The sequence below is a fragment of the Pongo abelii genome, chromosome 12 (genome assembly GCF_028885655.2).
Source record: "Pongo abelii isolate AG06213 chromosome 12, NHGRI_mPonAbe1-v2.0_pri, whole genome shotgun sequence".
Taxonomy (NCBI): domain Eukaryota; kingdom Metazoa; phylum Chordata; class Mammalia; order Primates; family Hominidae; genus Pongo; species Pongo abelii.
The window spans coordinates 131,644,555-131,666,818 of record NC_071997.2 but is presented as its reverse complement, the minus strand read 5'-3'; the positions used below and the strand labels follow the sequence as shown (position 1 = coordinate 131,666,818).

The 22,264-nt window shown below is 43.7% G+C and overlaps 1 protein-coding gene across 3 annotated transcripts in view; it reads left to right on the top strand.

Annotated features, from left to right (window-relative positions):
- The window catches only part of SNTG2 (syntrophin gamma 2), a 417,829-nt gene extending 409,130 nt beyond the window's left edge, over positions 1–8,699 (top strand). For all 3 annotated transcript variants that reach the window (XM_024242487.2, XM_063713807.1, XM_054548457.2), the window contains one exon: positions 8,502–8,699. In XM_024242487.2, coding sequence (XP_024098255.2) covers positions 8,502–8,633 — 132 coding nt within the window. In that variant the 3' untranslated portion in view covers positions 8,634–8,699. The remainder of the gene's footprint in view (positions 1–8,501) is intronic.
- Positions 8,700–22,264: the final 13,565 nt, after the last annotated feature.

Below are 22,264 nucleotides of genomic sequence, written 5' to 3'. Positions count from 1 at the left end.
TTTCTTTCTCTATTGCAGATGTTCACTTTTTTTCTGTGTCCTCACATACAGAGAGAGTGAGCACTCAGGTCTCCTTTCCTCTACTTACAAAGACTCTAATTCCAAAAGGGGACCCCATCCTCATGCCCTCATCTAAATCTAATTATCTCCCAAAGGTCTTACTCCAAGTATGATTTTATTGTAGTTTAGGACATCAGCATATGAACTTTGGGTGAACAAAACATTCAGTCCATAACATTAGTCTAGCTAAATATTGTTGATCTTTTCAAAAACCAACTCTTAGTTTTATTGAGTTTTGCTATTGTTTTTATGTTCTCTCTTTCATTTAGTTCTGCTCCAATCTTTATTTTTTTTGTGCTAACTTTGACCTTAGTTTGATCTTCTTATCTAGTTTCTTAAGGCATAAAGTTATTTGGTTTATTTGAAATCTTTTTCAACATAGGTGTTTACCACCATAAACTTCCCTCTTGGCACTGTTTTTGCTGCATCCCACAAATTTATTTATGCTATGTTTTTGTTTTGGTTTGTCTCAAGATATTTTCTAGTATCCCTCTTGATTTCTTTTTTGATCCATTGGTTCCCCAAGAGTGTGTTGTTTAATTTCCACATTTTTGTGATTTTTCAAATTTTCCTTCTGCTATTGATTTCTAGCTTCATGCTTTTGTAGTTGATGTATGTGTATGATGTCAATCTTATATTTGTTAATATGCGGCTTGAAGTCTATGGCCTATCCTGGAGGATGCTCCTGTACACATTTGAGAAGCTTGTGTTTTCTGCTGCTGTTAGATGGAATGTTCTGTATATCTGTTCAGTCTATAGTGTTGTTCAAACTTGTTTTCTCGTTGTTCTTCTATCTGGTTGATCTAATCCTTATTAAAAGGGTGATACTGAACTCTGCTCCTATTGTTGTGTTGTTGTCTACTTCTACCTTCAGTTTTGTCAATGTTTGTTTCATATACAGGTTGAATATCCCTTATCCCAAATGCTTTGGAACAGAAGTATTTCATTTTCAGATTTTTTTTTGATTTTTGAATATTTGTATATCCATAATGACATATCTTGGAGATGGGACCCAAATCTAAACACAAAATATATTTGTTTCATATATACCAAATACACATTGCCTGAAGATAATTTTATATAGTATTTTTAAAATTTTGTATATGAAACATAGTTTGTGTTCACCGAACTATCAGAAATCAAAGGTGTCAGGTGTGGAGTTTTCTACTTGAGGTGTCATATCAGTGCTCAAAACGATTTAGATCTTGAAGCATTTCAGATTTCAGATTTTTTGGTTAGGGATGCTCAACCTTTATTTAGGTGTTCTGATGTTGGGTGCATATTTATTTACAGTTGTTCTGTCTTCCTGGTGGATTGTTTCTGTTTTCATTATAAAATATTTTTCTTTGTCTCTTGTAACAATTTCTAACTTAAAGTCTATTTTGTCTAAGTACAGCCACCCTGCCCTTTTGTTTGCATGGGATGTTTTATTCCATCTCTTCACTTTTGGCCTATGTGTGTCTTGAAATCTAAAGCGAGTCTCTTGTACACAACATATAGTTGAGTCTCAATACTTTTGTTGTTGTCTATTTTACCACTCTAATTTCTGTGGATAGAGAAGCTGAGACTCAAAAATAATATTACTTGTCAGCACATATGATGGCTTTTTACATGCTGGGAAAGATGACCGCTTTTACACAACATCAGTATCCTTAAATTGTGAACTTCTATTTAGGTTCTAGTCCACCAATAAACCCATTGTCATTTTTGATTATGTGCTTCTATAAACTAATCTTTATTTTATTTCTTTGCATGTTTTTTCTCTTTCATTAGAATGCTGCCTTTCTGTAGTAACATTGAGAAGCATTTTACTTTGTCCATATCTTCTTTCCATTTAACAATATTACCAAAAACAAGCAAAAGAGGAAACTAAAGCTCAATTTATTCAACCAAGAATGGTTATTTATCTTCATTTCTTTACATTTATGGGCACAGAACAAATTCTATCCCATTTTTCCCATAGAAAAAAAAAGTACATTAAATTATTGAAAGAAGTTATCTGTATTCATTTTCTATCGATGCTTAACAAATTAACACAAATATAGTAGACTAGAGACACACATTTATCCTCTTACAGTTCTCTAAGAACTTGTCTCTTAGGGCTAAAATCAAGGTGTTGGCTGCTTTCTCCTGCAGCCTCTGGGGGACAGTCTGTTTTCTTGGCTTTCCCAGCATCTGGAGGCTTTGCCCTTGTGCTCTGAGCTCACCTGTGCCAGAAAGCTCTAGCCACAGCAGCTTTGGAAGCATGCCTCCCTCTGCCCTCAGGATGGAGGATCTTGTATGAAGCCTGGATCACCAGCCCAGCCTGTTCAGGAGAGCTCCCTCTGGGGTGTGTTCCTTTCAGCAGCACAGCTTAGAAGGAAGGTATGGGGTGGAGGTTCAAAAGGATCAAGATATTTTTATTTCCAGAAGGTTATTGGACTCTTTATGCACTGGCACCTGCTGCAACAAGTGAGGGGAAGCTCCTTGCCTTTTCTATTTCCCTTATATTTGTGTGACTAAAAGAGGCTACTCTAGTGTTTTTAATTTCCTTTTCTTAAAAAAAAATAAATAAAAAAAAATAAAAAATTCTGTCCCTAGGGGATTTTCTTTCCTTCTCACTCAGACAGAAGCAGCAAACATATGGTGTCTGATTTCACCTCCCCCCACATCCAGCATCATACACAGATGAGCAAACCCTTCACTCAGGAAGGGGATGAGTGATTTTTCTTTCAATATTTGTAGAGATGGTGTCTCTAAATAAGAGAGCAGTGTCTGCGTGGCCTGCCATTGGAGCCTGATTCTGCATAACAATTCCAATCACCTGTGTGTCCCAGTGGTTTTCTGTCTTAAGAGAGTTCTTTTGGAGATCCCACCCACAGGCTGTGACCTTATGGAATATTCAAAGCTGATGCAGTCCCCAGCGCTGTCTCTTCCATTCCACTAACGTCCATCAACTCAGTTAGCTCAGACACAGCCCTCAGCAGTAAACTGGGTCCTTGGGGCCTTTGGTTCAAGCCTCAGTGCTTTTTCTAGCTTTGCCTTCTGTACCTCAGCCATTGGATTCAGATTCCATTGTCCCATCTGTGGGGGCCAACGTGAAGCTTTAAATAAATGTGTAAACATCTTTTATTTGTAACAGCCTGTGACATTATGATTGCATCATTCTCCACCAACAGTAAGAAAATTTACATTATAATGATTTGTCCCATTGAGTGTGTAGCACGAAATTCTCATGGAATTTAATAAATGATCATCAAGTTGCCCCATTTAAAAAAAAAACTCACAGAATTTTGAAAACCAAAGCATGGCAAATCACTCTTGGAGGTAGACAGTGCAATTAACACAGTGAGGTGGCTGAGAAGTTCCACAATAGCAAAAGTATCCCGCCTTCTTCAGTCTACTTTTCTCCAAATCTATGCAAACAGTGTTTAAAAAATATAACTTATTAATATCAAACACATTTTGGGAAATGCTGCTGTGTTGATACCATCACATTTCAGTAGAACTTCCATGAAGGTCACCGACGCTGAGCATTTCAGTAGAACTTCTGTGAAAGTCACCGATGCTGAGCATTTCAGTAGAACTTCCATGAAAGTCACTGATGCTGAGCAATTCAGTGGAATGTCCATGAAAGTCACCGATGCTGAGCATTTCAGCAGAACTTCCACAAAGGTCACCAACGCTGAGCATTTTAGTAGAACTTCCATGAAAGTCACTGACGCTGAGCATTTCAGTAGAACTTCCATGAAAGTCACTGACGCTGAGCATTTCAGTAGAACTTCCACAAAGGTCACCAACACTGGGCATTTCAGTAGAACTACCATGAAAGTCACCGATGCTGAGCATTTCAGTAGAACTTCCATGAAAGTCACCAATGCTGAGCATTTCAGTAGAACTTCCATGAAAGTCACCGACGCTGAGCATTTCAGTAGAACTTCCGTGAAAGTCACCGATGCTGAGCATTTCAGTAGAACTTCCGTGAAAGTCACCGATGCTGAACATTTCAGTAGAACTTCCCTGAAAGTCACCAATGCTGAGCATTTCAGTAGAACTTCCGTGAAAGTCACCGACACTGAGCATTTCAGTAGAACTTACACGAAGGTCACCAATGCTGAGCATTTCAGTAGAACTTCCATGAAAGTCACCAATGCTGAGCATTTCAGTAGAACTTCGTGAAAGTCACTGACACTGAGCATTTCAGTAGAACTTCCACGAAGGTCACCAACGCTGAGCATTTCAGTAGAACTTCCATGAAAGTCACTGACGCTGAGCATTTCAGTAGAACTTCTGTGAAAGTCACCGACGCTGAGATGGAATGACTCCTGTGAAACCCTCACAAAATGGACTCCTCCCCATGAAAGAGGAACCACGAATATTTACCTGATAACAAAAAGTACCACAACAGACCCTGGCAACACCACAAGCTGCACAAAGACCACTGCAGCCTTGTGCAAAGACAAGCCTTCTGTGACGACGCAAGCTCCCCTTGCTATTGATCCTTGTAGCCAAGGATAACGGTTAAAAAACAACTTCTGTAACCTCCTCACTTTGCCTTTAAGTTTCCCTGAATCCCAGCCTCTTTGAATATCCCTATAATCTCTTATAGCACATATGTCCCAGCTTGCAATTGCCTACATAGTCCCAAATAAACTTTGGGAGAGCCTCTCTCTGTCATTGTATTAGGCTGAAACTCCCTAACCCAACATATTGGACTGTTCATTCCACACTGTTTCCTGCACAGAGAACCAGCAGGCACCCCTTCCTCTGCAGGTGGAAACACATCAGCCCATGACTGACATGTGAACATGGGCAAGGAGTGCAGGGAGGGATCCATACAGGGTGTCCCCGGCTTAGAACTCAACGCAAGTATTTTGTTCAAACAAAATGTCAAAATGTGATTTCGATCAGCTCTAGTTACAAATTTATAATTCAAGATAGCCTTGCTGGTAATACTTGGTTAGAAAATTAACCAGGCCAGAGATATCATGACTCAGCTTTTGGCTGAATTGAAGATGTTCAGTGAAATGCCCACAGGATGCCTGTTTATTCAGTATCTGGATCATGACATAATAGACTGAGTATTGTTTCATAAGCTTTAATTTCATTCCTGGCTTTCAATACTACTCATTGAGTTTTAGTGTGGAATTTAGTGGTGTGACCAATTTCACTGCTAGCTAGTACTTCCTTTTTTTCCCCTTGTTTTTGAGACAGAGTTTCACTCTTGTTGCCCAGGCTAGAGTGCAATGGCACAATCTCGGCTCACTGCAACCTCCGCCTCCTGGGTTCAAGTGATTCTTGTGCCTCAGCCTCCCAAGTAGCTGTGATTACAAGCACCTGCCACCACGCCCGGCTAATTTTTTGTATTTTTTTTTTTTTTTTTTTTGGTAGGGACGGCATTTCACCATGTTGGCCAGGCTGGTGTCAAACTCCTGACCTCAGGTGATCCATCTACCTTGGCCTCCCAAAGTGCTGGGATTACAGGCGTGATGCACCATGCCCAGCCATTGCTAGTACTTTCAAAGATTATGCAGTGTAACTTCAACTTATGATACCAAAAATTATTGATGTTGTTTTGAATGTGTGCATTATTACTGGTAGCTGTTTGGCTTCTTATTTCTGTGCATTGTGCTATTATTGGATACGTCTTGGGAACTTGTAAAGCAGTTTTCAATTTCTATGTATAAAACCAAAACCCTGGCCGGGCACAGTGGCTCACGCCTGTAATCCCAGCACTTTGGGAGGCCGGTACAGGTGGATCATGAGGTCAGGAGATCGAGACCATCCTGGCTAACACGTGAAACCCTGTCTCTACTAAAAATACAAAAAAAAATTAGCTTGGCATGGTGGCGGGTGCCTGTAGTCCCAGCTACTCGGGAAGCCGAGATGGGCGGATCACGAGGTCAGGAGATCGAGACCATCCTGGCTAACATGGGGAAACCCCGTCTCTACTAAAAATACAAAAAAAAAAAAAAAAAATTAGCTGAGCATGGTGGCAGGCACCTATAGTCCCAGCTACTCAGGAGGCTGAGGCAGGAGAATGGCGTGAACCTGGGAGGCGGAGCTTGCAGTGAGCCGAGATTGTGCCATTGCACTCCAGCCTGGGCAACAGAGCGAGATTCTGTCTCGAAAAAAATAAAATTAACCCAAAACCCTGAAGCATGAATGATAGGGTCATTATGGCTCTTTTTCTCCAAAAGTCCCTTTAAAGCTCAGTAATTACTATTTGGAAACACATACATACATTGAATTACAATATGTGCTAAGTTTACAAGAACCTTGTGTTTCTTCTAGAAAGCTATTTGGTTTTTTTTTTCCTCTAACAGGGATAAGTCAAAATGAATAAAAGATTTTGAGTACAGTCTCACGCTTTGGGTATGACTGGTGAATCCAGCTTGAATTAAAGTGTAACACAAGGGCTGGGCAGGCCCTGGGTTCCACTCACGACCAGAGTGAGGGATACTGGTTACCAAATGTAATGACCTTTTATGAGACTACCTAAAGACTATGAAGCTTTGGCAGGAGAATACACCTCAACATCTTGAACATTTTGCTCATCACAATTTGAAATGATCAAAATAGTTAGTGTTGTAGCTGTCAATGTTAAGATTCATTCACATGCAAAGGAAGGAACTTAATTCAAATTGAAATAAAGGAAAAGTGAAGCCTTTGGTTGCAGTCGCTAGGAGGCTGGGGACAGCTCCCAGCATATTGGTACCCAACATCCCCCAATGTTCTTTGTGTGTCCCCACGTGGGGTGTTCCTCTGTGTTGAATTCCTCTTCCGGCAGGCTGGCTCGCTGGCTCTCCATTTGGCATTAGTGGTATTGGAACAAGCTTCAGGTATTCACTTCTCACAGCTGGTCACACCAAAGTAGGCATGTTGGCCTCCCTCTCCCTGTCATCTATACCAAGCTGCCACTGGGCTCTGGCTGGTTCACCTGGGTCCTATACATATTGCAAGAGAGGAGCAGTTTCTAAAAGAAAGGCATGCAGAGAGGACCAGGAAGAGGCTGAGGGGACTTCATGCTGTCAGGGAAGTTTGAAGTCATTTTTGAGATGTCACGTCTTTGAGTTATAAAGAAAAGCGGCTCTGAAAAGCTGAGATGGGTGTTATTGGGGAGGGAGAGCTTTACCCGGTGATGTGTGACTCCAATCCTGCCTGGGGCCCCATTCTCCACCCCCTCATTCTGCCATGGAATGAAAATGACCAAGATCTTGCCTTTTGAGAGCTTAAAGGAGCATGTCTGTGGAACTGACAGGCCTTAGCGTTGCTGTTCTTCTTGAAAATGATTTATCTTTCTTTCTGGTGTCATCTCAGCAGTTTAGAATATGCTAGAATTTTGGTGAGATTTAACAAATAGGATGTCAATCAATTAGCAGTCACCTTAAAAGAAATTTTGTTTTCTTCATTTTATTTAATTTTGTTATGCGAACAAAGAAGAGAGACAACATTAGAAGAATGCACTTAGACCTTCTTTTCTACTAATAGAATGGGGGTGGCAGGACAGCAAGATTCGTATTTCACCATCAAAAAACAGGAAGATGATTTTTCCCCAGTAACTGAATAACTTCTAAAAACAGTTTCTTTAACTTCTGTGTCAGCTTTGGGGTTCACTGTGGACTTTTCTGTTGATTTGACACGGGGACTTTATGTGGGGCAGTTTGTGGAGAAAAGATGAACCTTTTGTGGGTCATTTTTGCTTTTACAGGACATTTAGTGTCTGTAACACGCAGAGGTAAGGATCCAGGAGTTTGTTTCAGTTTTTTTTATTGGGGGGAGGGGGAGGGGTATAACCGTCTCTCTAAGAAACTCTCCCTGGGGCACCCTTTCCTGCTCTCCAGTAGCCATGGGAACAGGGTGGGTGAACAAGGCCCCTCCTCGCTTCCCACCGTGCTGTGCACACCGCCTATTCTGCACCACACAGCAGGCGCTGTTCCTCCCAAGCACAGCCTTGGCGTGAAGCCCACACGCACCCACACAGCAGGCAGGGCAGCCTGAGACACAATGGCTAGTTCTTCCAACTCACACAGCACAGGGGTCTGCCGCGACGGGATCCAGGTCACAGAATCACCACAGGTGCTGGGCAGGTGGGGAAGACTGAGTCCTGGCCTTAATCAATTACCAGGTCTGACTTAATCAATTACCAGGTCTGACTTAATCAAGACCCATCACTGAAGATGCAACGTAAAGGAAGTGCGTATTAGCCCCCATTAGGTGCGAGAAAACAAGTAAGTTATATTCTCAGCGTTGTAATAAAAAATACCCGGTATATTCATGTTTATAACCAATTTGGATCATGTTACTCTGCCTTTTACTTTAAACCATACGTATTTCCTGTGTATTATTAGTTTTTTGGAGGGACTTTCTTGGAGTTCACAAGGTCCAAACTTTGTTAAATATTTTCATAACGTGTTCTTCCAACAATTATAATAAACACTTGATCTGATTTTTTCCTCCAGGAACTTGAGTTCCAGGACCTGACGGCTGTCCTGCACTGCATCCACTCCTTCATAGCAGCCAAGGTGGCCTCCGTGGACCCCGGCTTCATGGACAGTCAGAGTCTTGCCAGAAAATACATGTACAGCAGCTAAAGGTTGTTTCTGTTGAGTGCTGAAAAATTAAATTATTTTCGTAAGAAATGATTCTTTCCTGCACAATATTGCAACTTTGTGTTGTTTTATAATGAGCCTATAGTTGTGATACCAATAAAACATGTCACTAGTTTCCAAAGACGGATCCTCCTTGTTAAATCTGACATGGGGGATGCCTGGTCCCCTCTTCCCATGAGTCTCCCCGCAACGAGGAGCACCAGCATCCCCCACAGAAGTCTGTGGCTCAGATTCCAGTCCACCTGACTCAGTTCACGCCCCTAGCCTGCATCCCAGCAGCATGAGAACCATGTGGACATTGCACATGCCACTTCCCACGTTGGCAAAACCCAGATTTATTTTTATAAAATATGTCATCGAAAATTCTGAGCAAGTGCCACATTTCTCCTCAGGAAGGAAAGGGTCTCCTTTGCAGTGGGCTGTCATTTCCTTTTTCCTCCCGTGGGGATCAGAGTGACAGGATTATTTGAGAAACAGGGATTGGTCAAAATATGTGGGGCAAGGAAATCAACTTTAATTACTTAATCTTAGTATTATAATCTTATTACATATCAATCTTCATGCTTATAAATTTATCACACATTGAATAACATATAAATGAATTTTAATTATTTTCCTAATTCATCAAATATTAGCATGCAGTTTGGTTTCCTTGTTTCTCATATTGTTTATGACTTCTAAGTAGGGATACTCTACATTTTTGTTATTAATGGCAATTGACTGAAGTTGCTTGAATTTTTTTTTTTAGAGATACAGACTCTAGGTAGAAAAATAAGGATTAGGCACTTGCTTGACAAACCTTCAAATAAAGGATGAACATAAAACCATCAATCTATAAAGTATAGGAAAGTAAGAAACAGATGCCTTCTCCTGCAGTTCTATTGAAAAGAAAATGTGGGCCAGGCCTGGTGGCTCATGCATGTAATCCTAGCACTTTGGGAAGTTGAAGCGGGTGGATCACTTGAGGTCAGGGGTTCAAGAGCAGCCTGGCCAACATGGCAAAACCCTGTCTGTACTAAGAATACAAAAATTAACTGGGCATGGTGGCGGACACCTGTAATCCCAGCTACTCAGGAGGCTGAAGCAGAAGAATTGCTTGTACCTGGAGGGTGGAGATTGCGCTGAGCTGAGATTGCACCACTGCACACCAGCCTGGGCAACAGAGCAAGACTCTGTCTCAAAAAAGAAAAAAAAAAAAAAGTGCAGATGCTAAAGGTTCCATGTTCCATTTCATGAGGTGATGAAGATCTCAGCAAAAATCCATAGCTCCCCACATTGCACCCACCCCTTGTCTATCTGACATTAGGAAGAGGGAAATATTTTAATATACCAAATATTTACAACCAATAGTTTTATGTGTTTGAAAGTATACCCTTTTTAGAAGATGTACATCTCTATATAATAAATATTGCATGTGCTATGGACGTTTTGATGGCTTCTGTGGAAGACTCCAGCAGGGAACAGAGTATTTCAAGTGAATTTAAAATAATATTCTACCCCATGAATGTTGTTCTTGGGGCATCAGACAGTATTTTTCCGTCTCAGTGTTCATTCTCTGGCTTTAATTCAAACTTCCTATTAATACTAATAGCAATAGGAGTTAGAATTGTACAAAATATATAAAACCCGAAAAAGGTAAAGGTAGACATTTTCCTTTCACCAGTTCCCCTTCCAGTGTGGATATTTTGATCTGCAAAATGAACAGATGCCCATTTCCTTTCCTTTTGCCAAAAAGCCTAAACCCGCCCAAAAATAGAATGTGTTCTTCTGCACCAAGGAGGGAAGAAACTGGGAAGATTTTTGTTTTTGTAAAAAAAAAATTTTAGAAAATAAACCTTTACTGTATAATAATGAAAAAAATAAGATTTTCCCAGGAAGATTTGATACTAAAGTTTATTTTTATGTTTGTATGGATATACAATTCTTTCCAAAAAATGCACTATTTTTTAAAATTTAAAAACAGTAAAAGTATTTTTTTTGTAAAAATGAGACAAATGACCCCATTCCCACAGGCCTTCCCCTTCACGTCAACTGGATCCCCGTGGGTGGCCACATACAAGGCTGTAAAGACGCCCAGGCAGGGCAGTGAGGCCACACGCCGGGCACCAGCCTCCCTCTTCCTGACAGTGTATCAGGGAGATGGCCCGTCATGATGACACCTGGCCCATGGGGGAGACAGTCCTTCATGACTGATGGCACCTGGCCCATGGGGGAGACAGTCCTTCATGACTGATGACACCTGGCCCATGGGGGAGACAGTCCTTCATGACTGATGGCACCTGGCCCATGGGGGAGACAGTCCTTCATGATTGATGGCACCTGGCCCATGGGGGAGACAGTCCTTCATGATTGATGGCACCTGGCCCATGGGGGAGACAGTCTTTCATGATTGATGGCACCTGGCCCATGGGGGGGAGACAGTCCTTCATGATTGATGGCACCTGGCCCATGGGGGAGACAGCCCTTCCTGATCGCACCCCTTTAAAACCGAGACTCCTCAAGTGGCCTCAGTATCTCCTTCGACCAGGCCCTTGCGAGGTGGGGCCCAGGTCAGAAATTGTTTTATTTTTATTTGAGACACGTAGTTGATTCTAAGATCTCCTTAGCTTTGGGTTTTAATCAGAAGGTAATGGGGTCACCTGCAGATCTCCATACCTAACATCTACTGAGAAGTCACCAGCTCACCACCTCACCTGGGGTGCAGGCTCCGGCCCTTTGGCTCCCATTTCCAGGTACAGAAGCAGAGGGTCAAGGGGCCCAACAAGGTGTCTGCAGCCCTGGAGCTGGCCAGGAGCCCAGGCCTTCTGCCGCCCGCCCGGGAGTCCTCACACCACAGGGCCTGACTCCCTCACTGAGCAGGGGACCCTCAGAACCCATAGCAGCCACGCCGACCTGGGGAGTCTTCCTGGGGGGCGGATTTATGTCTTTGCCCCTCCTTGGAAAACAGTAGCCATTATCTTACAAACATGGATCCATTTTCCTTCTGCTCCATGTCTGTGCATTCCATATCCCATTTGAACACCAAAAACAGAAAATGTTTTTGAAACTGATTTAATTTCCAGTATGTGGGCATTTGACAGGATAGTATTCTGAATAGATAATTCTCGTTAGTGATGTTGCTGTATGAATATTCATCCAGAAGTTTTCTTTACATCTTTTAGAAGGAGGACTGGAAAATGCTCAGAATCCCAAAAGGCAAGGAAATGAAATTACAAACATGATGTCTTTTTTTTTAATGGGGAACCACGCACCGAGTATGTCTTTAACTCGGATGTGTGTCTTGAATGCAGGCTCTGCTCATACAAAGCACGTGGGGTTTTCACAACGCTAAGCCAGGAAAAATGGCTAAACTCTGGCAGGAGGAAAAGCAAAGAAACCTCTAGAGAAGATCAGGTGAGACACAATTGCAGCTCAAAGTTAGAGTCTCCAGCCACAGGGTACAAACAGAGTTTTCAAGAGCAGAACTGGATTTGCAAAGCCCAGAGGTTATTCTGCAGAAGGATAGGCTCTGTGGAAAAGAGAGACAGAAATTAACCTAGCAGTGGTTTGTGACAGAAGATAGTTTACACAATGAGGTCCAATTTTATTGAGAATGAGACTTACACCAAGTAGTTCTGAACATTAAGAACCATATTTTTAAATGACTCACGTGAACTTTATTTTTCTCATTTTATGGTCTGAGTTTTAGTGACCTTCAAGAACATTTTAGTTTTCAAAGGAGAAAAGCTCTAAACAATTTGATTACAGAAAAATAAAACATTCTCAGCATATAAACAAGTTTCTCCAAATCTTACTTTCAGTGTTAAGTCGAACTCAGTGTGTTTGAATATGAGACAGCGATCAGCAAATGCCTTGTAACAATCGTCCAATCACTGATACCGCCCATGACCCGTTGTTTGCATTCTCAGCCTATTTTCATGTGTTTCTTGACTGTTTTCTTCCTCCAGGACTCCCCACGTATCACAGCAGTGCCAGAGGAATCCTGGAAGTTAGCCGGAAAGCTAGTTTACCCCTCCGGGCCCATAGTTCTTGGGAACTGATGTTCAGCTCCTCTGATTTGCTGACAGACTCATAAATGTATAACCACGAATCCTGCCCTGCCCTTGCTGGTGGAGGGACCATTTGATTATTGTCCATTCAGACAGATAAAAGTTAGGACAGGATTTTTCAAAACAGATATAAGATGGAGAAAATTTCCATGTTGTTCTGGTTTGCTGCTTTCAGTGTTTGGGACAAGAGATAGACAGGTGGAGGGTACATAACCCCTCCCCCAACGCCCACAATCCCCGCAGGTTTCTGACCTGCCTTTTGAATACGGTTGTCAGCACACCGGCTGTCAAAAGCAGAGGAGCCGAGGCTTGGAAGACTGTTGGCTTAGGAGTTGGGAGAACTCTGTGTCCTTTCTGAGGTGACCACAAGCAAGTTTAAACCCGTGTGAATAATTTACCATGTTTGACTGTTTTGCTCATATATGGAATAGAAAGTCACAATCCCTGTTCCCCACTCCCTCACAACCTCATTATGGGCATCAGATGAGAAATCTGGGAGGAAGTTCTCAGCAAACCAGGAAAAGCGGGTTTTGAGATTTGAGCCGGTGCCTGCCATCTCTAAGGGTGTCGTTATCCATGCAACCAGGTGCCTCCTGAAGTTATGAATGGAATCCGTGCACACATGCTAGAAAAGCAGCAGGAAGCATTCACAGGCAGCACCATTTCCCTAAGGAAAGGCACTTTCTATCCGTGAAAAAGGCCCTAATAGAAGCGGAGTTAGACACATATGTTCCTCATTTCAGTGAAGCGCTTGCAAGCACACCCTGTCAGCAAGCTGGAGAAGTACACACAGAAAATGCAGGTTACGGTGGAAAATGAAGACATGCCTGGCACATCGTCAGGAGCATGGCTAAGTCAGAGATGGGGAGGTGGGATATGCTGAAATACAGAATCAACACTTTGTAAAGCCCTTAACAGGTTAAAACCCTGGGATAAACTAACACAATCAATGTTTTAGAGAAGAAAGTACTATCATTGAATTTTAAAAAAGAAAAGAATCAAGGGGAGCCCAGTTTCCCAAACAGTAGCTGTTGGGAGAAGCATGTGGAACATTTAGATGAAAGTGTTTTTGATCCATTCAACAAGTATTTGTAGAGCATTAACCCCGGGACCAGGCACTGTGACAGGTGCTGTAGCCATGGTCTTGGGTGGATGGGCGTCTTGGGTGGATGGGCAGCTTGGGTGGATGGACAGCTTGGATGAATGAGCAGCTTGGGTGGATGGGCAGCTTGGGTGGATGGGCAGCTTGGGTGGATGGGCAGCTTGGATGAATGAGCAGCTTGGGTGGATGGGCACCTTGGGTGGATGGGCACCTTGGGTGGATGGGCAGCTTGGGTGGATGGGCAGCTTGGGTGGATGGGCAGCTTGGGTGGATGGGCACCTTGGGTGGATGGGCAGCTTGGGTGGGTGGGCACCTTGGGTGGATGGGCAGCTTGGGTGAATGGGCAGCTTGGGTGGATGGGCAGCTCACAGGCTGGGATAAGCCACGGCACACAGCTGCTGAAAACGCCAATGTCATTCTGGTGCTCACTGTGAAGGAAGATGAGCAGACAATGGCATGCCCCTCGACATGCACCCAGAACCGGTCAGTTTACACAGGAAACGTGGACTTTTGTTCTGGGAGCCATGTTTCAAGAAGGACACTGACACAGTGATTCCCAGCAGGCAGTCAGTTTTGTATCAGGTGCTTCCTTTAAAACACAACTCCACAACACATGTCAGGAACTAGGGTTTTCATAGAGCAGGCAGGAAGCTGTCCTGCTGTATACCCCTCTGGACAATCTGTACAAAGTGCACAGTAATTTTACCACCTTAGCAGAATTTCCATAAACTGGATTATATTATAATGGGTTTTTTGTGTTTTTAATCTTAAAACTCAGAGTCAATACTCTTAATTTTCTCAGTATTAATACAAACAGAGTGTACATATGGGAGTTTGGGTATGAACACGGGATAGAATAAATATAACTGACCTTATACATGTATCCTACACACTATCCCTACTATGTCATTTTTTTCTCTATGAAACTGTGTGAGTCTGGGTGGGATGTAGCAGAAGACGGGCTACGTGACTCTTCGAAATTCAGGTTACCCCAAATCTTTTCCAACAGGACAATCTTTTTAAAAGCACAGATAGATGAATACCTACTTTGTGCAGGGTATATAATAATGAAATGTCACAGAAAACTCAAACAGAGGAAAGTGTGGGTGGCATTTTTATCATTGTGGGAATGATCCCCCATCCAGGACACAGCCTCAGCATCTTTTCCTATGCCTTTAACTTCAAAGGTCCATGGACAGTCCAAGCTCCAGGCCCAGAGGTATTACAATATGCACACTTAGATACAGTTGTTTGTGGTGAAGAAAAAGTCAAACAAAACAGTTTTAAGATGAATATATGTAGCTTCAAAATACTTAAACCAACTGTAGATGATATTCTAAAAGATAAGCTGTTACCTGAAACATATCCTGATGGGCCATTTCAGTATCAGAACTAACATGCTGAGAGTTGTAAACAGCAGTTCTTGCCCAGTGGCAGATCTAACAGTGCCTGTGTCCGTTGGGAAGAAGAACGGTATTTAAAAGCCGTCTGAAATAAGCATTGTGGGAAAACAAGTCCACTGCCGCCCCTCCCACAGTCTCTCCACTCTCCCTGCATCAGCCAGTGGTTCACGCTGAGGACGCACAGGTGAATCACATTGAGAATTCCCAGCAGAACCGTAGTTTTCTCCCCGGCTGGTATCTCAGATCAGCCCCGTGGCTGATTCCACGGTGGGCGGGGGAAAGGGACCTACTTCAAAATGATTTCCATCTGGGTCATGAGAGGAAGAATTGCCCCCGGCCAACAAGTATCCAAGAACTGGAAAAGCCGCGTGAGCAAACAGACAAAACCTGCACTCGCCTTCCTTAAATTGAGGGGAAATCCTGGAGAAATGCCTTGCACACTCAGAAACAAATGAGAGAGATGGTCACGGCAGCCAAGTCTGCAGGTCACTTCTGTGGCCACTTCCCTCTGGATGAAGCCCTTGGCCATGGTCTCCTCTTCACAAGATTATAAGGAAAGATAATTCAGATGGAAATCTTTTTTAACCAGACTGTTGGAAATGCAATGATTGTTACTGCAAGGATTGAAGGCAATGGGCTGGAAACACGCACCCAGCTCAGACCCTGCCTTCAGCCGGTGCCGGAATCCTTCCTTGACCCCAGCCTCACCGTGAGACACCTGGCCCTTCACTCAGAAAGGGCTCCGTCAGTCAGCACCTTGGCGGCCCACTACCCACCGTCCACCTGGTAGGATTTCTGTGTTTTCCTTTTCCTTCTTACTGAACGGGCTGAATTTTTGAGCAAGTTAATCTTTTGTTGTCATACAGGGATAATGAGTTTCCCAACTGTGTTACAAACTTAATAAGTCATGGAAACCATGGTCGCTGTGTTTAATTTCTTCTTTCTAGGACAAGCATGTGTTTGCCCCTTTCGGGTTCTAAGTTTTAACTGACAAAATTTGAAAACATTTCTGCAAAAATGTTGATGCGGATTTATTTGAAAAGAACATCACACCATAAAACATGAGCCCTGTAATTTATAGAGAAATCTTTTCTTTCTTTCTTTCTTTTTTTTTTTTAATTGAGATGACGTCTTGCTCTGTCACCCAGGCTGGAGTGCAATGGCTCGATCTCGGCCCACTCTACCCTCCGCCTCCCGGTTCAAGCGATTCTTCTGCCTCAACCTCCCAAGTAGCTGGGACTACAGGCACCCGCCACCACACCTAGCTAAATTTTTTTTGTATTTTTAGTAGAGACGGGGTTTCACTGTGTTAGCCAGGATGGTCTCGATCTCCTGACCTTGTGATCCGCCCACCTCAGCCTCCCAAAGTGCTGGGATTACAGGCATGCGCCACTGCACCCAACCATAGATATACCTTTTCAACAGATATTTAAGAATAGAAAAACTGAAAATGTTGATTAAAGAGTTTTTTTTTTTTTTTTTAGTTTTTAAATTTTAAAAAGGGAAAAAAAGCATGAAGAAAATTGCATTAAATTACTTTGACCACACATTGCTTAGGGCTGAAAAATCATGTTAGCTAGGCAGACGATAGGAGAGATGGGCTCGACTCAGACCTACGCTGGCATAGGAAACTGGTGAACTAGGAAACTCACCTTGGTCGTGAAAGGGAGGATTTATTTTGGTTCACAGTATTGTAAGCCAAAAAGTGACCGAGGCAGATCTCAATCAATTAGAAGTTTATAAATGTTGCTAAGATTGAGAATGTGCCCGGAAAAAACAAACACAAGTCCCAGTGGGACCTGTGACCTGAACCTTTTCCAAAGAGGGTTTTGGGAACTTTAATCTTTAAAGGGGAAAGAGCAAGCAGGAGGGGAGAAGGAAAAAGAGGGAAGGCAGGCAGTGGGGCACAGTCAGGCGTGTGGCCGCAATCTCGTGGGCCTCTGATTAGCACTAGTGAATCCACGTTTTACACAAGATAAGGTAAGCCCGGGAAATCACAGCTGCCTGTTTGGGAATAAAAGGGAGGCAGTTTTGTGTGACGCGGGTCCAAGCTTAACCTTCCCTGTGGCATCGTGAGTTTGGGGTCCTGAGAGTGTGTTTCCTTCACCATGTCTACATCGTCCTTATGAAACATGCCCCGAGCACCCTCATTTCCAACCCTGCGGGCATTGCTCAGGCCTCTGATTCTAAACCCTAGTTCTGGTTTTTGGGGAAGCCACCTCCTCACTGCGAATATCTGATTCCTTTGTTTGAGACACCAGAGGTGGGAAGACAGGAGGATGTTTCCAGTCATGCACAACTAACGTTTCTCTAATGCTATGCATGAGGGAATGACAGCGCTTCATCCAGCACAACGGGTTCTTCTTCAGGGTGCCACGCCCAACACCTGCAGCCCGGCTGCTGCAGGCTGCGTTTGCTGGACATGGGACACCTGGCACATGCATTGTGGTAATCCCTGGAAATAAAGATGAGCGCGGCACCGTCTGTTCCTCCGAGGAGTTAGCAATCTCGCTATTTTCTTCGTAAATCCAAATGATCCATTGCAAAGCTAATGGATATAAAACCCGCCATCACTGCACTGCCTGCCCCAGGAACCAGGGCCATGCAAATGTCTCGCTCTGAAACTGAGATTCAGAGTGTCTGCTCTGTCTTTATTCCTTTTCAGTGAAAGCTCCCACACATGTTGATGTGAACTGGATTGACCAGACATTTTGCTCTTTTAAACAATACTTTAGGGAGTTTCCTAAAAGTTTCTTTGATTTATTAAACATGTTATGAAGGAACTATTTTGTGTATTCATAGAGATTCGGTTTCCACATAGCCATTGATCCAAAGTGGCATTTTTGCTTATCATGGCATGATAAGCCTTCTGAAGTGAGGCGGCCTCAACATCACTCACGACGACTACACGGGGCATTCGTGGGTGCACCAGTGTGGGGCTGAAGCTGTTCCTGATGGTGCCCAGGGCGGCACTGATAGTGGAGGAAACAGCCTGGTCTGAACAGCACCCCCCCGTCCACACAGATGAGGCAGGGCAGGAGATTTACCCTCCACCTCCCAGACCCATGGCCGAGCACCCTTCACACCATCACTTTCTCCCATGAAAGAAGAGTAAAGACATTTAACAAAAAGTGATATTCTCAAAAAGTAATATTCCTTAACAAAAAGTAAAACGACAGAATGATGTTGTTTTAAAAGCTAAACAAATGTAAATAATTCTGGTAGTGAAAGGAAAACCAAATTCATATATCTAAAAAAAGTAAAATTCCCAAGGGCACTGGCAGGATAACAGTGATATTAAAAACCAGTGAAGACAGCTTTTGGTCAGGGCTTTACTTAAAAATTACTTTATATTTGGCAAAGACAAAATAGATAATATGGAATTTGGCTGGGGAAAAGGATGTATGTTTTATTGGTTCCCACTGGTGAATTTACACCAGAGTCAGAGCTCGGCCACTTAAATAATATTTAATTTTTGTGATAAAATGTTTTCTCCCATAATAAACTGTTCCTTTAAAACTAGAATTCAAAGTAAATGTAAAGCAGAAAGAAGCTCCATAGTGTGTCCTTCGGGTAAACCAGTCTTCCTGTTGCCTTTAGATCAGCACCTCGACTTATTTTTCAGCTTGACTTACACAGAAGAAAGTCGTATGCATTGGAATACAGTCTTTCTCTCAGGGATTATTCTGGTAGATTTCAAAAGCCCTACAAGAATAATACAGGGAGCCATGGCCCTTTTTGTGATTGCTGTCAGTTTTATGAAAGGCATTTTCAAAAGTTAGCCTCAAGGAGATTCTGGAGATTTCTGTGCTCTCAGAAAACCCTTCTCTTGCCACGGCTCAGAAGCAGAAGTGAGGGGCCAGCCTTCTCCATTTATGGAGAGGAATTTTCTGCACCTTTGCAAGAGCTCAAAATGAATCCAGACAGTCTTTGAAAGGACAAGGGCAGGGCACAGGAACTGGGCTGTGACTCTGCCCTGCCTCGCTGCTTTCGGATCCTATGTCCTCAGAACCCACCAAATTCATGTCGGTCTTGTCCTCACAGGTTCTCCTGGCCCTGGGTGAGTCATAGTGGGAGAGTGAGCACAGGTGGGGAAATGCAGGCCAGCGGCCGGCAGGGTGAGCTGCAGCTGACCCTCTGTACTTGGTGCTATGTCCACTAGCGGGTCTTCACCCAGGACATGCTTCCTCATTCTCCACTTCACCTCCAGCTCCAGACTCAGAGTATGAAGAACTTGAGTGGTTGCCTGACATGGTTTGGCTGTGTCCCCACCCAAATCTCATCTTGAATTGTAGCTCCCATAATTCCCATGCATGGTAGGAGGGACCTGGTGGGAGATAATTGAATCATGGGGTGGTTTCCCCGATACTGTTCTCATAGCAGTTAATAAGTCTCACAAGATCTGATGGTTTTATCAGGGAAACCCCATTCGCTTGGTTCTCATTCTCGCTTGTCCGTGGCCATTTAAGACGTGCCTTTCACCTTCCACAGTGATTGTGAGGTCTCCCCTGCCATGTGGAACTGTGAGTTCATTAAACCTCTTTTTCTTTTTAAATTACCCAGTCTTGGGTATGTCTTTATCAGCGTGAAAATGGACTAATACATTGCCTGTTTATATTTTTAATTGGCAAGGGCACTTACATTGCTGGAGAGCGGGGCCGGCTAACTACAGCCCATGGGCCAACCCTGGTTCCCCCTCCAGTTTCTGCAAACCCAGCCTCATGGGAGTGCGGGGCCTTCGCTGGCCACAGGCAGGAGCTGCTTTTTCCCAGGGCTGTGGTGCTGAGCGGAGGTGATGGAGCCCCATGGCCTGAAACATTCACTGCCCCTTCAAATGTGCCTGTTACCGATGGCTCAGAGCACACAGCCCCATGCTTAGCGGCTGACGGCACAGGATATTTTGCCACCTGTCCTGGGGGCTATGAGTCAGGTGTCTGAGAAAGTGTCAAATGTGGGATCTCTCCAGGGTTGCCCAGGCTCGGCCAGGGCTGGAGCACCTGCCTCCAGGGCGACTGTGACTCCGTGCTGCTCTCCCCGGGAGGCCCTGTTCCTATCCATGTGGCCTGTGCTGGTGTGACAGTGGGAGGACCGAGACCTGTGGGAATGCCGTGCACCTGGCAGATGCTGTGTGCACCTGGCGGGGGGTTCGTGCCTGAGCTGCTGTAGCGTGAAGCTGCAGTTTCAGAAGGTCCGAGAGATGTTAAACCCATTTGGCAGAGGGCATCTGATTGGATTCTGCCTCCCCCTGTTCCGCGGAAACCAGGCGGAAGTTGTTCTGCTCCTCTCAAAGGCGGCTCGCTGAACCCCGGCAAGGCGCACACCATTGAGTGGATCAATTCCAGCACTTGGCATTGACTTTGGAAATCTGAAATGTCTGTGATAAGCCAAATAAACTTAGATTTATTTCATTTCATTTAAAGAGTGAAGGCCCAGAACTCTGGGAGGCTGAGGCAGGTGGATCACCTGAGGTCAGGAGTTCAAGATCAGCCTGGCCAACATGTCGAAACCCAGTCTCTACTCAAAATATAAAAATTAGCCAGGTGTGGTGGCGCACGCAGGTAATCCCAGCTACTCAGGAAACTGAAGCAGGAGTATCGCTTGAACCCGGGAGGCGGAGGTTTCAGTGAGCCGAGATCGTGCCACTGCACTCCATTCTGGGCGACAGAGTGAGACTCTGTCTCAAGAAAAGGAGTGAAGGCAAGGAGATTAAACATAAGAGTGAGTGAGCTCTGATCTTGGTAGGAAAGAGCCCTCTTGCCATATGTGACGTTCAGCCCAGGGCTTGTCCAGGGCCAGAGCAATCCCTAAACAGGCGGTACATCCAGCCAGGCTGATCACGAGGCACCGTGGAATTCAGAAGGGAGCTGCGGAATGCAGAGGGGTTCACCAGAAGCCACTCAGCTCTGGGGCCCTCCAGACACCTCTCAGCTCCTGTGGGTGACGTCTCCTTACGCAGATGTGCTTCGATAATCTCGGGCCTTCTTGTAAACCAGGGCGTCGGTACAGCTCACAGCCTTCCCTCTTCCCCGGCACTTTCCCCGTGTGGGGACTAAACACAAGGGTTTTCCAGGCTCCCGCCTGCTGGCAGGACACGGCTGCTCACACAGATCATAATATCATTTAATATCATAATTTTTCTGTTAGTATTTTTTCATTTAGTAAAGAATCTTTGGACTTTCTTTTTTTTGTAATTTAGATTTTTTTTTCTTTTTATTATTATTATAATACTTTAAGTTTTAGGGTACATGTGCACAATGTGCAGGTTAGTTACATATGTATACATGTGCCATGCTGGTGTGCTGCACCCATTAACTCGTCATTTAGCATTAGGTATATCTCCTAATACTATCCCTCCCCCCTCCCCCCACCCCACAACAGTCCCCAGAGTGTGATGTTCCCCTTCCTGTGTCCATGTGTTCTCATTGTTCAATTCCCATCTATGAGAGAGAACATGCGGTGTTTGCTTTTTTGTCCTTGTGATAGTTTACTGAGAATGATGATTTCCAATTTCATCCATGTCCCTACAAAGGACATGAACTCATCATTTTTTATGGCTGCATAGTATTCCATGGTGTATATGTGCCACATTTTCTTAATCCAGTCTAACTCAACCTAAAGAAATAACTTTAAAAATGAAAATACCAGGCATAACAAAATTTTTGTAAAGAGAAATTTAGGGGCAGACATGTGTCCTGTAAACCTTAAGACATCACATTTTCCAAGATCCAAGTACTCAGAGTCAACAGTTTTAAGAGCAGCATAATTCACAGTTTGGTGATAAATGGCATCAAATGTCTCATTACTACACTGACTCTGAAAATATGTCAAATGTGGCATTAAAAAAGATTAGGTAGAAAATCTGTTTGTTCCTTATTTTATTTGATAACTCCTGAAACACAATTTTTCCAATGAATCTAATTTATTGGCCAGGCACGGTGGCTCACGCCTGTAATCCCAGCACTTTGGGAGGCCGAGGTGGGCGGATCACGAGGTCAGGAGATCGAGACCATCCTGGCTAACACAGTGAAACCCCACCTCTACTAAAAATACAAAAAATTA